The 17,338-nt window shown below is 48.6% G+C and overlaps 1 protein-coding gene across 1 annotated transcript in view; it reads left to right on the top strand.

The window, feature by feature from the left end:
* Positions 1-2,287: 2,287 nt before the first annotated feature.
* The window catches only part of ETFB (electron transfer flavoprotein subunit beta), a 28,562-nt gene continuing 13,511 nt past the window's right edge, over positions 2,288-17,338 (top strand). Inside the window, exon 1 of the mRNA XM_077260068.1 lies at positions 2,288-2,444. Coding sequence (XP_077116183.1) covers positions 2,391-2,444 — 54 coding nt within the window. The 5' untranslated portion in view covers positions 2,288-2,390. The remainder of the gene's footprint in view (positions 2,445-17,338) is intronic.

The raw sequence follows: 17,338 nt of genomic DNA, 5'->3' as shown, positions 1-17,338 counted from the left end.
GCATTATACTATAGAGTCTGCCTATGGGGGGTGCATTATACTATAGAGTCTGCCTATGGGGGTGCATTATACAATATAGAGTCTGCTTATGGGGGTGCATAATACAATATAGAGTCTGCCTATGGCGTTGCATTATAAAATATAGAGGCTGCCTATGGGGGGTGCATTATACTATAGTCTGCCTATGGGGGTGCATTATACAATATAGACTCTGCTTATGGGGGTGCATAATACAATATAGAGTCTGCCTATGGGGGGTGCATTATACAATATAGAGGCTGCCTATGGGTGCTGCATTATACTATAGAGTCTGCCTATGGGGGTGCATTATACAATATAGAGGCTGCCTATGGGTGCTGCATTATATTATAGAGTCTACCTATGGGGGTGCATTATACAATATAGTCTGCTTATGGGGGTGCAATATACAATATAGAGTCTGCCTATGGGGGGTGCATTATACAATATAGAGGCTGCCTATGGGTGCTGCATTATACTATAGAGTCTGCCTATGGGGGTGCATTATACAATATAGTCTGCTTATGGGGGTGCATTATACAATATAGAGTCTGCCTATGAGGGTGCATAATACTATAGAGTCTTCCTATGGGGGTGCATAATACTATAGAGTCTGCCTATGCGGAGTGCAGTATACTGTAGAGTCTGCCTATGGGGGTGCATTATACAATATAGAGGCTGCCTATGGGTGCTGCATTATACTAGAGAGTCTACCTATGGGGGTGCATTATACAATATAGTCTGCTTATGGGGTGCATTATACAATATAAAGTCTGCTTATGGGGGTGCATTATACAATATAGTCTGCCTATGGGGAGTGTATTATACTATAGAGTCTGCCTATGGGTAGTGCATTATACTATAGAGTCTGCCTATGGGGGGTGCATTATACTATAGTCTTCCTATAGGGGCTGCATTATACTATATAGAGTCTTCCTATGGGGGCTGCATTATACTATATAGAATCTGCCTATGAGGAGTGCATTATACTATAGTCTGCCTATGGGGGTGCATTATACTATAGTCTGCCTATGGGGGTGCATTATACTATAGAGTCTGCCTATGGGGGAGCATTATACAATATAGAGGCTGCCTATGGGTGCTGCATTATACTAGAGAGTCTACCTATGGGGGTGCATTATACAATATAGTCTGCTTATGGGGTGCATTATACAATATAAAGTCTGCCTATGGGGGTGCATTATACTATAGAGTCTGCCTATGGGGGAGCATTATACTATAGAGTCTGCCTATGGGGGAGCATTATATTATAGAGTCTGCCTATGGGGGTGCATTATACTATAGAGTATAGCGGTAAGTCACCATCTGTAACTGTGCAGTGATCTCTTATATGGTCTGTAAGGCTGGTACCTACCACTGACCATATCACAGTAATATCCATGTTGGTCGTTATATAGAGATTATCTTCAGTAACAGCACGGTCATCTGCTGAGGTTCTCCACTGTTAGGGTGCGTCACCCAGTTGTAATGGTTACCTGGTTAGAGGCCACTTAGAAGCTTCGCCCCCCTGAACCAAAACCCTAGCTACGCCTCTGCCTTCTCCCAATACAGAGACCTGAATTTGAAAATATTGAAGACTTTGGGTCCAATACCCCTATACCCCCACTAGGATGACCTCTCATGGCACTGATTTGCATGAACGGTCACCTGCACAGTCAGCATTTTTAAGAACAGACTTGTATTATTATTTTTTCCCCATAGATTGGAGATACTGGCTTCTTTCCTTACATTTAAAGGGAATTTCTAGATTTATTAACGTCATCTCAAAATTCTGTAATTTAGTAATTTGAAGTTTATAAAACGTATTTTTGGCATCACCACGTTGACTTACACACAAAAAAAACTTCTAAAAGTATGTAAAAACAAGCATAAACGGAAAGTGAGGCAGCTGTGAAATGCAACCAATCAGCGAGCTTCTATCATTTTCCAAAAGGGCGCAGAGACCTGAGAGCTGGAATGTGATTGGTGGATATCATCGCAGAAGTGTAATGGGCGGATGACGCTTTTAGTATTAGTAGCCTTTGCTATAAGCCTCCGCCTCGGCTTCTCACAGACACAAATAGCCATCATCTGCTCTCTCCGAGTCTCAACGTGTCTATCTGCACTGCAGAACTCCTCGCTGCCCAAATCAAATATGGCCGCCCCGCAGCAGTCCGATTTGACCTCTAAATGACGTAAGTAGGTGACGTCTTCTTTAGTGATTGGATGATGCTGTATGAGCACGTGATGCATTTCACCAGATGTCGAATCTTGTGATTGGCTAAAGTGTTTAGCTCCGTGATTGGCTGCTGGCTATGTGAAAGATTTGATTGGTTAGCGGCGCAGAGCCTTCGATTCGGTCTGCAGGAAACATGGCGCTGCGGGCCCTGGTCGGTGTCAAGCGGGTCATAGACTATGCGGTGAAGGTGAGAGGTTCGGCGGTCAGGAGGTGGAGGGCTGCCGGGCACCGGGGAGGAGGGTGACTGCCCCCGTCATTACAATATGTCAACTCTGGTGTGAGGAGGGAGAGAGGTGTGTGGTTGTCAGGAGGAGAGCAGTGTGTGGTTGTCAGGAGGAGGAGGAGGAGAGCGGTGTGTGGTTGTCAGGAGGAGGAGGAGAGCGGTGTGTGGTTGTCAGGAGGAGGAGGAGGGAGCGCGGTGTGTGGTTGTCAGGAGGAGGAGGGAGAGCGGTGTGTGGTTGTCAGGAGGAGGAGGGAGAGCGGTGTGTGGTTGTCAGGAGGAGGAGGGAGAGCCGTGTGTGGTTGTCAGGAGGAGGAGGGAGAGCCGTGTGTGGTTGTCAGGAGGAGGAGGGAGAGCGGTGTGTGGTTGTCAGGAGGAGGAGGGAGAGCGGTGTGTGGTTGTCAGGAGGAGGAGGGAGAGCGGTGTGTGGTTGTCAGGAGGAGGAGGGAGAGCGGTGTGTGGTTGTCAGGAGGAGGAGGGAGAGCGGTGTGTGGTTGTCAGGAGGAGGAGGGAGAGCGGTGTGTGGTTGTCAGGAGGAGGAGGGAGAGCGGTGTGTGGTTGTCAGGAGGAGGAGGGAGAGCGGTGTGTGGTTGTCTGGAGGAGGAGGGGTGCGGTGTGTGGTTGTTGGGAGGAGGAGCTGCTGGACATATACACTCACCGGCCACTTTATTAGGTACACCATGCTAGTAACGGGTTGGACCCCCTTTTGCCTTCAGAACTGCCTCAATTCTTCGTGGCATAGATTCAACAAGGTGCTGGAAGCATTCCTCAGAGATTTTGGTCCATATTGACATGATGGCATCACACAGTTGCCGCAGATTTGTCAGCTGCACATCCCAAAGATGCTCCATACAAGGCAGGATGGATCCATGCTTTCATGTTGTTTACGCCAAATTCTGACCCTACCATCCGAATGTCGCAGCAGAAATCGAGACTCATCAGACCAAGCAACGTTTTTCCAATCTTCTACTGTCCAATTTCGATGAGCTTGTACAAATTGTAGCCTCAGTTTCCTGTTCTTAGCTGAAAGGAGTGGTACCCGGTGTGGTCTTCTGCTGCTGTAGCCCATCTGCCTCAAAGTTCGACGCACTGTGCGTTCAGAGATGCTCTTAGGCCTACCTTGGTTGTAACGGGTGGCGATTTGAGTCACTGTTGCCTTTCTATCAGCTCGAACCAGTCTGCCCATTCTCCTCTGACCTCTGGCATCAACAAGGCATTTCCGCCCACAGAACTGCCGCTCACTGGATTTTTTTTCTTTTTCGGACCATTCTCTGTAAACCCTAGAGATGGTTGTGCGTGAAAATCCCAGTAGATCAGCAGTTTCTGAAATACTCAGACCAGCCCTTCTGGCACCAACAACCATGCCACGTTCAAAGGCACTCAAATCACCTTTCTTCCCCATACTGATGCTCGGTTTGAACTGCAGGAGATTGTCTTGACCATGTCTACATGCCTAAATGCACTGAGTTGCCGCCATGTGATTGGCTGATTAGAAATTAAGTGTTAACAAGAAGTTGGACAGGTGTACCTAATAAAGTGGCCGGTGAGTGTATATTTGCAGCAGTTCTGGAAGCTGAGATACCGGAGCTGTTTGATGGCTCCTCACACTGTAGAGCTGCTTAAAGGGGAAGGGATAGAACAAACCCAAGAAGAAAAATGACCATCTACTGTCCCTCCACATGCTCACAACCCCAGTGGGGGAGCCTAAAAAAATGGGGGACAAAAATAAAAAAAGGACACTCCCGCTATAATGAGAACCAAGAAAAATTGGAGTACATGTCCAAAATTGTATCAAAGTTTTATTAAGTTACATAAATAGCATAGATACATGTATAACAATACCTTAAAACATATATAGAAAGAATCAGAGAAGTTTAGGTAGCACAGACCAAACTAACGGCGCTGTCCATCACCGACGCCTATATATAGTAATCATATGCGCAATGCAAAGGATAGTAAGGTAGGTTCAGAGACCAGGAGAAAGTAGGGTAGTATAGAAAAACACAGCATAGCCCTGTACATAGGCTAATGCCTCAGTATCTAAATGTTCAAACCCTTCCCTGTGCTCTTACCACAATCCTGGCGTCAGACCTGGACAGCACCGTTGCCCCAACGCGCGTTTCGCGTCAGCTTCCGCCCCCTGACGAAGCTGACGCGAAACGCGCGTTGGGGCAACGGTGCTGTCCAGGTCTGACGCCAGGATTGTGGTAAGAGCACAGGGAAGGGTTTGAACATTTAGATACTGAGGCATTAGCCTATGTACAGGGCTATGCTGTGTTTTTCTATACTACCCTACTTTCTCCTGGTCTCTGAACCTACCTTACTATCCTTTGCATTGCGCATATGATTACTATATATAGGCGTCGGTGATGGACAGCGCCGTTAGTTTGGTCTGTGCTACCTAAACTTCTCTGATTCTTTCTATATATGTTTTAAGGTATTGTTATACATGTATCTATGCTATTTATGTAACTTAATAAAACTTTGATACAATTTTGGACATGTACTCCAATTTTTAAAGGGGAAGGGACCAGAGCCTTTGGAGCCGCAGCTTTGTGATATGGCCGACTCTTTATTCCCAGACATGCTCTGCGCGGCTCCAGTGGGAGGAGCCAGGTTTGGGGTTTTCACTTTTCACCTCTTCTCCATCTGACCCAGTCCACCATGGCGACTTCTTCTTGGTCACGGCTCTCCTGCAGTCTGTAGACACATTTCACTCTTCCAGCTCCGTCCCCACCAGTTCCCATCCTGCTGATGCCCCTAATTCTGTGCTGCACCTGTTTTGAGGCACAGGGACCCCAATACTTGAAATAATTGTCCCTACTGTAATTATCCCTTAAAGAATGTTCGGACAGAGATTGCCTCCGAAAACATAAAGTGCCAAGTAGCTGTAAGAACGATGTCCCCCATAGATAATGTCCTGTGTCCCCCAATAAGAAAGTAATAAGGTCCTTCACTAAGCTCCAGAGAAGTGGTGCGCCCATAAAATGATTATTGCCCCCTTGAAAATAATAATATTTCTTAGTGCCTCCTTAGAAAGTAAATGTGTCTCTTTAGAACAAATAATGCTCCCTGAGCACCTCCTTACAATAATACCCCAAGTGCCCACTTATAAAGTAATAATGCCCCCCTGACTGCCCTGATCTTTGATGCCCCCACATGAATAGCCGTAAACCCTCCTGAGTGCCTTCTAAATATAGTAATCCCTCCTCTGTGCCGTACCCCGGCGGCCGGACTTCAGTTTATGGTGAACAGAACGTTCATCAGCCGGGACGTGCTCGCTGCTTCGGGAAAATAAGTTTTTTCCTCCTCCACATATCGGCTATGTGGCAGTGATGTCATTGTGTCGCCTGCTCCAGGACCCTGGGTCTTGTCAACCTGCAACAGGTCACAACCAACATGGTGCTGTGCTTCCCCGGAGGATCCAACTGCATCACTGGTTTGTTGATTTTGCTACAGCCCAAAGTGAGTCCCGCCGGGGGGGTCATTGCAGAGGCCTTGGTCCGCTGGGGTGGTCATTGCTGAGGCCTGGGTCCGCCGGGAGGAAGCCGTTTTGGAGGCCTGGGTCTGCCTGGTTGGGCCCTTGCTGAGGCCTGGGTCCGCCGGGTTGGGCTCTGGCTGAGGCCTGGGTCCGCCGGGTTGGGCCCTTGCTGAGGCCTGGGTCCGCCGGGTTGGGCCCTTGCTGAGGCCTGGGTCCGCCGGGTTGGGCCCTTGCTGAGGCCTGGGTCTGCCGGGTTGGGCCCTTGCTGAGGCCTGGGTCTGCCGGGTTGGGCCCTTGCTGAGGCCTGGGTCTGCCGGGTTGGGCCCTTGCTGAGGCCTGGGTCTGCCGGGTTGGGCCCTTGCTGAGGCCTGGGTCTGCCGGGTTGGGCCCTTGCTGAGGCCTGGGTCTGCCGGGTTGGGCCCTTGCTGAGGCCTGGGTCTGCCGGGTTGGGCCCTTGCTGAGGCCTGGGTCTGCCGGGTTGGGCCCTTGCTGAGGCCTGGGTCTGCCGGGTTGGGCCCTTGCTGAGGCCTGGGTCTGCCGGGGGGGGGCCCTTGCTGAGGTAATCGTGCAGCAACAAAAGACGAGGTCCTCGGTTTTGGACTTGTGACCACAGCGGCCGGGGGCTTTCTGCACTTCTTGTGAGATATGGCTGATAACAGTGGGCACTAGCACGCCACGTACAGATAGTAGGCGGCGGTGCCTTATGTGTGAATGAATGTGAGCGGTGACGATGCTTTCCAGCCTTCAGCCTCTGAGATTCTCCTCCCGTCAGCGACTTTAGGAACTAATGCGGGGCCCTGTGCTGCTAGTCGGCGGGGGCGATGATCTGTTGCTCCCCCTCTGCTGCGGCTGCAGATGGAGTGATGTCTTGTGATGATGGAGCGGCGGCGTCAATAGCTGCAGGTGATTGTATGGAAATGACGCCGCTCGTCCGCCGATTCTTTTATTCTCTCAGTTTTCAGCTTTTGTTTCTGGAGGAGATGGAAGAATCTGAGGAGACGCCGTCACCGCTGCAGATGAGCACGCGGGATGGAGATGATCCTTATTGGTCGCTGATTCCACCAGTCGTGTGATTGTGGATGAAGGGGGCTTAAAGGGCCATTTTATAAGACCCCTCAGATGGCGGCCGTAGATGCGGCATCACGCACTGATGATGGTGACGGGTTTTCCGTTACATCTTGGCTCCAACTTCGAATTAAAATCCCCTTTGTCTCCCACCCAGGCTGCTCTGCGCTAATCACTGCAGGTGGGAGTAGCGCTATTTTTACGAGAAGGCAGCCATGTTTTCCAGTTCACCATCCTGACAGCACCACTGGAGGACATTCTTCTTGCCCACAGTGGGACAGGAACAACAAGCGGTTAAAAGGACTCTCCCCACTCCACCCACCAGTGTTTTTCCTGTCCCACTGTGGATAGGAACGGCAAGCCTTTCCTCCGACGGTGCTGTGCAGATGGTGGGGATCGGGGGGCCCAGCCTTTCCCTTCCCTGCCGGAAGACATCTACGGCTAATACCTGTTATGGGGGGTCCCTCAGCCTCCCCAGTGCAGCGCTGCTCCTGGGGTCGGGTCTGTTTCCTCCGCTCAGGGGGCTCTCGGTCTGGGCGTTTTCTGCCGGGGTGTGAGTGCAGCGGCTGCTTCCAGCAGCGGCCGCTTCCAGCATGCGGCTGCAGCGTTCCCCAGAGTCCGCTTCCAGGTGGTCACTTCTGGGTCCAGCGGCCGCGTCACTTCCGGCCACGACGGCCGCGTCACTTCGGAGCATGGCGCCGGCAGCAGCGCCGGCCTCGGGGCATTACAGCACGGTAAACCGCAGGGGTGGTAAGGAGGGCAGGATCAACCAGGTAAATCCTATATAAACGTCTTAAAGGGGTCTTTATGTCGCCGGCCATCCTGACAAAGGGAGCACTCGGCTATATGGTTAAAACTGTCCTCATTATGGAGGAAACAGCCAGACCTGAGGGGACTGACCAGCTTTGGAGGCACGTGAGTAGGCTATACTAAGCCATACCACAATGCTCACCCCTTTCCCTTACGGTTACCACAGACGCCAGTCAATTCGGATGGGGCGGACATATTACCAGGGAGAATGGACTCCTCAGATTGCCGCAAGGTCGTCAAACTTCAGGGAGCTGTATGTGATCTGGAAGGTGTTATACCAGGCCCAGTCACAGGTCAGAGGCAGACACGTAAGGATACTGTCCGACACTGTCACAGCAGTGGCATTTCTAAGACACCAAGGAGGTCCAAAACATCCACCGCTGCAACACCTAGCAGACCAAATTTTCAGATGGGCAGAGAAATCTGTCAAATCCATCTCGGCAGTTCACCTGGAAGGCGCCAAGAATCAAGTAGCAGACTTCTTGAGCAGAACACCTGTACATCCCGGAGAATGGGAACTGAACCCAGAAATATTCAGCAGTCTGTGCCAGAAGTGGGGAACACATCAGGTGGATCTTTTTGCCACAAGATCAAATACAAAGACCAGAGCATTTTTCTCTCTCAATCGTCTAGACGGAGCCACTGCAGTAGACTCCTTGTCTCAGTATTGGGGAGGAGGTCTCCTGTACGCATTCCCGCCTCTTCCTCTGATACCGAAGACACTAAGGGTACCGTCACACATTGAAATTTTCATCGCTGCGACGGCACGATTCGTGACGTCGCAGCGTCGTATAATCATCGCTCCAGCGTCGTAGACTGCGGTCACACGTTGCAATCACGGCGCTGGAGCGATGCCGAAGTCCCCGGGTAACCAGGGTAAACATCGGGTAACTAAGCGCAGGGCCGCGCTTAGTAACCCGATGTTTACCCTGGTTACCAGCGTAAACGTAAAAAAACAAACCGTACATACTCACCCGTCGGTGTCCTTCAGGTCCCTTGCCGTCTGCTTCCTGCTCTGTGTGCAGCCGTACAGTGAGAGCAGAGCGCAGCACCGCTGCGCTTTGCTCTCACTTTCCGGCCGGCACTCAGAGCAGGAAGCAGACGGCAAGGGACCTGAAGGACACCGACGGGTGAGTATGTACGGTTTGTTTTTTTACGTTTACGCTTGTAACCAGGGTAAACATCGGGTTACTAAGCGCGGCCCTGCGCTTAGTTACCCGATGTTTACCCTGGTTACAAGCGAAGACATCGCTGGATCGCTGTCACACACAACGATCCAGCGATGTCAGCGGGTGATCAAGCGATGAAAGAAAGTTCCAAACGATCTGCTACGACGTACGATTCTCAGCAGGGTGTCTGATCGCAGTAGCGTGTCAGACACAGCGATATCGTAACGATATCGCTAGAACGTCACGAATCGTAACGTCGTAGCGATGGAAATTTCAATGTGTGACGGTACCCTAAGGAAGATACGAGACGGGACAGCAACTGTAATCCTGGTGGTTCCTTTTTGGCCAAAAAGGAGCTGGTTCTCTCTACTATCCAGAATGTCAACAGTGAGACCAATCTTATTACCGAACAGGCAGGACCTTCTACTACAGGGGCTGATGTTCCACAAAGACCCAGACTCTCTTCACCTGTCTGCTTGGATCCTGAACGGCGAACCCTAAGATCCAGAGGCCTGTCAGAAGAAGTCATTACCACACTCCAGGCAAGCAGAAAGCCGGTGACTTCAGTGATTTATAACAAAATCTGGAAGCGGTATTGTTCCTATCTGGGAGAGGATTCTGTGGATACTTCAAAACCTGACATTCCCAGAATCCTCGAATTCCTGCAACTCGGTTTTGAGAAGGGCCTCCGGCCTAGTACTTTAAAAGTACAGATTGCAGCGCTTAGTGTCTTTTTTGATACGTCACTAGCCTCCCATCCTTGGATAGCAAGATTTTCCAGGGCCACGCAGAGAATGAGACCACTTGTGAGAAAATCAACTCCTCCTTGGGACCTAAACCTGGTCCTTAATGCCCTGTGTAAAACCCCGTACTTGTTATCAGAAGATATGGGCATAGCCAATCTCTCCTTTAAAACTGCCTTTCTGATTGCCTTCAAGTCAGCTAAAAGATTGAGGGAGATGCAGGCTCTTTCCACTCAGGACCCATATCTTCAGATCCTTGACGACAGAATAGTCTTAAGACTTAACCCAGCCTTCCTCCCCAAGGTAGTGTCCTCAACAAATATAAATCAGGAGATAATCCTTCCCTCATTCTGCCAACACCCTAGAAACACAAAGGAAGGGGTCTACCATAACCTTGACGTTAGGGAGACTGTTCTAAAATACCTGGGGGCGACGGAAGGTTGGAGACGAGACACTAACTTGTTCATACAGTACGGGGATCCACATAGAGGTTGCAAGGCAGCAAAATCAACCATTGCTAGGTGGATCAAAACCATGATAAGCCTAGCATATACAGACCAAGGGAAAGATCCCCCGGATATTCTTAGAGCCCATTCAACCCGAGCTATCTCTACATCATGGGTAGAGAAGGGGGGAGCTTCAGCTGAGCAAATTTGTAGGGCGGCGACTTGGACCAGTCTTTCTACCTTTGCTAGACACTATAAATTAGATGTCTCATCAGATCAGTTAGCTTTTGGTAGAAAAGTATTACATGCAGTAGTCCCACACTAGTTTAACATCCTTTGGTATTTCTCCAATGGTGCTGTCAGGTGGTGAACTGGAAAACGGTAATTAGTCTTACCGGTAATTGTATTTCCAGGAATCCATCCTGACAGCACTACTAGTTCCCTCCCACTGCAAGTTTATACTATTGACTAATGTGATGTAACATTGGTATATGACTGTTAATAAACTCTCTTTTTGGACCCATCCAGATGTGGTACTTAGAAAATCACTGGTGGGTGGAGTGGGGAGGGTCCTTTTAACTGCTTGTTGTTCCTGTTCCACTGAGGGTAAGAAGGACGTCCTCCAATGGTGCTGTCAGGATGGATTCCTGGAAATACAATTACTGGTAAGACTAATTACCGTTTTTCTAATCCTAGACATCCCCTTTAAGAAGACCTTGCAACCACTCTGGGATTTTCTTAGTAGTGAGACATCCTCTCATTGACACCTTCTCTCTGCAGGATGTAATAGTGCGTCACACGTCGAGTACACACAGCCAGCACCTGCCAGCCCTGATCAATCCCCGGCCACCACATTTAAGTCATTGGCATGTTGTGATATTTTTTAATATTGCACTTAATATTTTCTGCCTGTTTTTTTTTTTTTTTTTTTTTAAATGACAAAACGATGGTGTCACTTGAAGGCACAACTCCTCCAGCAAAAAAAAATCCCAAAATAATGAATAAAAAATAGAAACAAGCCCAAGACAATAATTAAAAAAAACACCCAAAATAATAAAGTGGTAATACAAATATATATATATATATATATATATATATATATATATATATACACACACACACAGTACAGATGAAAAGTTTAGACACACCTTCTCATTTAAAGATTTTTCTGTAATTGTACATTCACACTGAAGGCATCAAAACTATGAATTAACACATGTGGAATTATATATTTAATTTCCGTTGTTTCACACTTTTTTGTTATGTCTTATATTCTAGGTTCTTCAAAGTAGCCACCTTTTGCTTTGATGACTGCTTTGCACACTCTTGGCATTCTCTTGATGAGCTTCAACAGGTAGTCACCGGGAATGGTCCCCAACAGTGTCACCAGCAAAGCACCCCCACACCATCACACCTCCTCCTCCATGCTTCATGGTGGGAACCAGGCATGTAGAGTCCATCCGTTCACCTTTTCTGCGTCGCGCAAAGACACGGTGGTTGGAACCAAAGATCTCAAATTTGGACTCATCAGACCAAAGCACAGATTTCCACTGGTCTAATGTCCATTCCTTGTGTTCTTTAGCCCAAACAAGTCTCTTCTGCTTGTTGCCTGTCCTTAGCAGTGGTTTCCTAGCAGCTATTTTACCATGAAGGCCTGCTGCACAAAGTCTCCTCTTAACAGTTGTTGTAGAGATGTTTCTGCTGCTAGAACTCTGTGTGGCATTGACCTGGTCTCTAATCTGAGCTGCTGGTAACCTGCGATTTCTGAGGCTGGTGACTCGGATAAACTTATCCTCAGAAGCAGAGGTGACTCTTGGTCTTCCTTTCCTGGGGCGGTCCTCATGTGAGCCAGTTTCGTTGTAGCGCTTGATGGTTTTTGCCACTGCACTTGGGGACACTTTCAAAGTTTGCCCAATTTTTCGGACTGACTGACCTTAATTTCTTAAAGTAATGATGGCCACTCGTTTTTCTTTACTTAGCTGCTTTTTTCTTGCCATAATACAAATTCTAACAGTCTATTCAGTAGGACTATCAGCTGTGTATCCACCAGACTTCTGCACAACACAACTGATGGTCCCAATCCCATTTATAAGGCAAGAAATCCCACTTATTAAACCTGACAGGGCACACCTGTGAAGTGAAAACCAATCCCGGTGACTACCTCTTGAAGCTCATCAAGAGAATGCCAAGAGTGTGCAAAGCAGTCATCAAAGCAAAAGGTGGCTACTTTGAAGAACCTAGAATATAAGACATAATTTCAGTTGTTTCACGCTTTTTTGTTAAGTATATAATTCCACGTGTTAATTCACAGTTTTGATGCCTTCAGTGCGAATGTACAATTTTCATAGTCATGAAAATACAGAAAAATCCTTAAATGAGGTGTCCAAACTTTTTGCCTGTACTGTGTATATTTTTTGATTTTTTTAAAATGTTTGTTTCTTATCATTTGGAGATTTTTCTCTGTCCCCCATGACGGCACCACGGAGAGAGGGGATCCGCCCACCAAGGACAGGAAACCTACAGATAAAAAGGCGGTACCTCTCTCCCGCATCAGTTTGGTTTCCTGTCCTTGACGGGACCTGCAGCAGATCTTACCTCAGATCGTCGTTGGATTCCGGGGCCAGTCAGACCGGTTCAGGCAGCGGGGGTTCCCTGCCTCGGCTAGGCTGGGCCACCCGATGCGCCACCGCTGGGATCAGTAGGTCTCTAGGGTGAGCGGGGGGCTGCAGCAGCAGCGCTGCGGCTCCTAGAGGAATCCTCAGGGGGTTCCACATGGCACACCCGCGAAAGCCACGGTGAGGGGTCCCTCCATAAGGTGGTGCACGGCGCGACAATGCGCGCGTGAACAGCGCTCCAGGAAGCATCAGCGGCATGGTGCCGCACTTCCGGGTTGGTATCGCGCATGCGCGGGTGCCGCAATGCCTGCTGGTTGGAGCAGGGCATTCTGGGCGGCGCAGAGCTTGCTGGGACGGCGCGGTGCATGCTGGGATTCGCGCATGCGCAAATCCAGCGGCGAGGAGCGCGCGAAACCGGCGCACTAACTATTTAAATGAGTACTATCTTCCTGGCTAGTTGCTCTATTGGAGTACAGCCAGCGTTCCTCAGCCATGAGTGACCCTGAATTCCAGGACTCACCAGCGCAGCAAACGCAGGCACCGCAGCAGCAGCAGCAGCAGCAAAAACGCCGGCAGCAGGGGCAAGTTACCTCTCAGGTCCAACGGCGTACAACTGGAGCACGGTCTGGATCTCAGCACAGCAAAAATTCTAGTGCTGCATCCGGATCGAAGGAGCATCATACTGTCGATACGGACCATCCACAACCGGTACTGAGGGTACACAGGTGGTGAGTGATCTCCGTGAATGCTCCGGCTAATAGAGCCTACCTTTCTTTTGTTGTTTTAGGGAAGGAAGAGCGCAGGGAAGTCCAAACATAGGATTTGCGCCCTTTGTAAAGAAGATTTACCTGCCTCCTGGGAAAAAAGATTATGTAAATCTTGTATAGAAGAGACTCTATGTGAAGGGCTTCCAGGGTTCGCCACAGAGCTAAAAACATTAATTAAAACTCAGGTGGAAGATACCTTTAAGTCTCTCCAGGGGGGAAAAAAACGTAAAAAAATTAAACATAGCATCCCTATATCTGACTCTAGTCCCTCAGATAGTGGGGAGATTAGTTCAGATTCCTCCGATTCTTCTCAGAAAGGTCGTAGTTGTTTCCCATTAGAAGAAACAGACTCCCTAATTAAAGCAGTCAGAAGTACCATGGGCCTCGCTGATTCCCACACCAAAAAATCTGTCCAAGACATAATGTTCGGGGGACTGGAGCAGAAAAAAAAGAAGGGTGTTTCCCCTTAATGACAAAATACAAGCCTTAATAAATAAAGAGTGGAAAAAACCTTTAAGAAAGGCCCTACTTACACCCAAAAGGAAATACCCTTTTGAAGACCCTGCATGCTCCTTTTGGGAAAAAGCACCTAAATTAGACGTGGCAATCGCTAAAGCGTCAAAAAAGTTTGCCCTACCTTTTGAAGACATGGGGGTCTTAAAGGATCCCATGGATAAGAAAGCAGATGCTTTCCTAAAAACTTCCTGGGAAGCAGCAGGGGGGGGCCTAAAACCAGCGGTGGCTGCGGCTTGCACGTCCCGCTCCCTTATGGTGTGGCTTGACCAGCTGGAAACCCAGCTCAAAGACAAAACATCCAGAGACAGTATACTGAATACCCTACCAGTAATGAAAGGGGCAGCCGCTTTTCTGGCCGATGCGTCGGCAGACTCAATCAGGCTTTCGGCCAGGTCAGCGGTGTTCTCCAATGCAGCCAGAAGAGCCCTCTGGCTCAAATGTTGGCCCGGAGACCTCCAAACAAAGGCTAAACTTTGTAATATTCCTTGTGAGGGAGAATTTCTTTTCGGCTCTACTCTGGATGACATTTTGGAGAAAGCAGGGGACAAAAAGAAGTCCTTTCCCGTCCTACAATATCCATCTTATAAACGTCCTTTTCGGAGTAAAAAATTCTTCCGTAGAAAGCCACCTAGACCGCAGGACAGATGGGAAGACAAAAAGAACAAGAGCAAAGGGTTTATCTTCAACAAAAGCCCCACCGATCCCAAAAAACCATCACAATGAACTTTTGCCCCAGGTGGGAGGAAGGTTGTCCCTCTTTCTCTCAGCCTGGGAAAAGATAACCAGCAGTGCCTGGATTCTGGATTTGGTACAGTCGGGACTAAAATTCAAATTTCTTACGTTCCCTCAGCCGTCCTTCCTGATAACATCCCAGAGAGCTTCTCCACAGGAGCGGATAGCTCTGGAACAGGAACTCACAACACTACTAGGCAAAGGGGTTCTTCTGGAAGTCCCCCTCCGAGAAAGAGGGAGAGGGTTCTACTCCCCGATTTTTCTCAGGAAAAAGCCAGACGGCTCTTTCAGGACGATTATCAATTTAAAAAATTTAAACAAACACCTGATTGTGGAACCCTTCAAAATGGAGACAATAAAGACAGCAGTCAAAATGTTGTTTCCGTATTGTTTCATGGTAGTGCTCGACTTAAAGGACGCATACTACCACGTCCCCATTCACAAAGACTTCCAAAAATTCCTCAGGGTGGCAATCGAAATAGGAGGGATGGTAAAGCATTACCAGTTTACAGCCCTACCATTTGGTCTCGCAATAGCCCCAAGGGTATTCACCAAATTGATAGCGGAAGTCATGGCAGACCTGAGGAAACAAAACACCCTAATCGTCCCATACCTGGACGATTTGCTGATAATAGGCAATTCTCCCCAACATTGCAAAAATCAGCTACAGTTAGTTATGGACTCTTTGGGAAACTTGGGGTGGCTCCTGAATCTGAAGAAGTCCAAACTGATACCGAGTCAGATTCAGGAGTACCTGGGGATCACATTGGATTCCATCTCCCAGGAATGTCGCCTACCCCAAGAAAAAATCCAAAAGATGGTGGGGTTAGTCTCCAGGGCAAGAGATCTCCCCTCTATATCACTACGAGAGGCAATGTCTCTCCTCGGGTCCATGACAGCTTGCATCTCTGCCGTCCAATGGGCCCAGGCACATACAAGGCAGCTGCAATGGCAGACATTAGCGGAAGAAATTTTCCTGAAGGGAAATTTAGAAGGTCGGTTCACCTTCTCATTAAAAACAATTCTCTCGCTAGATTGGTGGACAAAAGACAGCAACTTAGCCCGCGGTCTACCATGGGTCATTCCAGTGTCAAAGGTGGTAACCACAGACGCAAGTCCCTTCGGGTGGGGGGCTCACCTACACGATCTAGTGGTTCAGGGGACATGGTCAGACGACATAAAAGAGGCATCCTCCAACATGAGGGAGTTACTGGCAGTAAAATTCGCCCTTACAAAATTCCAAAAACCCCTTCACTCACATCATGTAAGACTGTTTTCAGACAACAGAGTGGTAGTAGCCTATATAAACCATCAGGGGGGAACACACTCTCAACCACTGATGGAAGTCACACACTCAATCTTACAGATGGCCGAAGAAAATTTAGCATCTTTGACGGCACTTCACATAAAAGGGGTGGACAATGTCAAAGCAGACTACCTAAGTCGGGTCTGCCTAAAACAGGGGGAATGGGAACTGAACCAGTCCATATTCAATTGGATAACGGAGATGTGGGGGGTTCCGACAATAGATCTCTTCGCAAACAATCTAAATCGGAAGGTGACCCCCTTTTGTTCCATAAACCCAGCAGGGAACCCGGTGGCACTGGATGCTTTCATGATTCCTTGGAAGCACAAACTAGCATATGCGTTTCCCCCTACCACACTGATACCAGCGGTTCTCAGGAAAATAAGGGAGGACAGCGCCCGGGTGATATTGATTGCCCCTTACTGGCCGAAGAGAACTTGGTTTTCCTGGGCCAGAAGGATGTCCATAACAGACCCTTGGATACTCCCAGACCTGCCCAATCTCCTGTTCCAGGGTCCAGTATCACACCCGCAGGTAGCGAGGTTACACATGACAGCCTGGAATTTGAGAGGGGGTTACTGATAGAGAAAGGGTTTTCCCAAGGTCTAGTGTCAACCCTCTTAAAAAGTAGGAAATTAACAACCACTAGACAGTACGGCAAAATCTGGAAGAAATTCCTCTCTTCCTCAGGGGCAAAAATCTCCGAAGGAATCCCTCTCAAATTAGTGTTAGAATTTCTGCAAAATGGGCTGGAAAAAGGCCTAGCCACTAACACTCTGAAGGTTCATATTGCTGCACTGGGGGCACTATTTAATTACAATCTAGCAAAGAATCGTTGGGTATCCAGATTCGTGAAAGCAGCAGAAAGATCTAGGCCTCTACCCTCACGTAGAGCCCCACAGTGGGACTTAAATCTAGTTCTCACGGCCCTCACCAAGGCACCCTTTGAGCCCTTAAAAGAACTCCCCTTAAAGATTCTATCCTTTAAGACTTCCCTTTTGGTAGCCCTCACTTCAGCCCGAAGAATTAGCGACATACAGGCCTTGTCAGCAGGGCCACCCTTCACGCTAATATTGGAGGACAGGGTAGTGCTAAAAACTGACCCAGCATACTTACCAAAAGTGGCCTCCCGGTTCCATAGGTCCCAAGAGATCTCTCTTCCCTCCTTCTGTCCTAACCCTAAAAACGAGGGGGAAAAATCACTACACACT

The sequence above is a fragment of the Ranitomeya variabilis genome, chromosome 4 (genome assembly GCF_051348905.1).
Source record: "Ranitomeya variabilis isolate aRanVar5 chromosome 4, aRanVar5.hap1, whole genome shotgun sequence".
NCBI classification, from domain to species: Eukaryota; Metazoa; Chordata; class Amphibia; order Anura; family Dendrobatidae; genus Ranitomeya; species Ranitomeya variabilis.
Note: the sequence above shows the minus strand (reverse complement) of the source record. Positions and strands in the feature narration are given on the sequence as shown.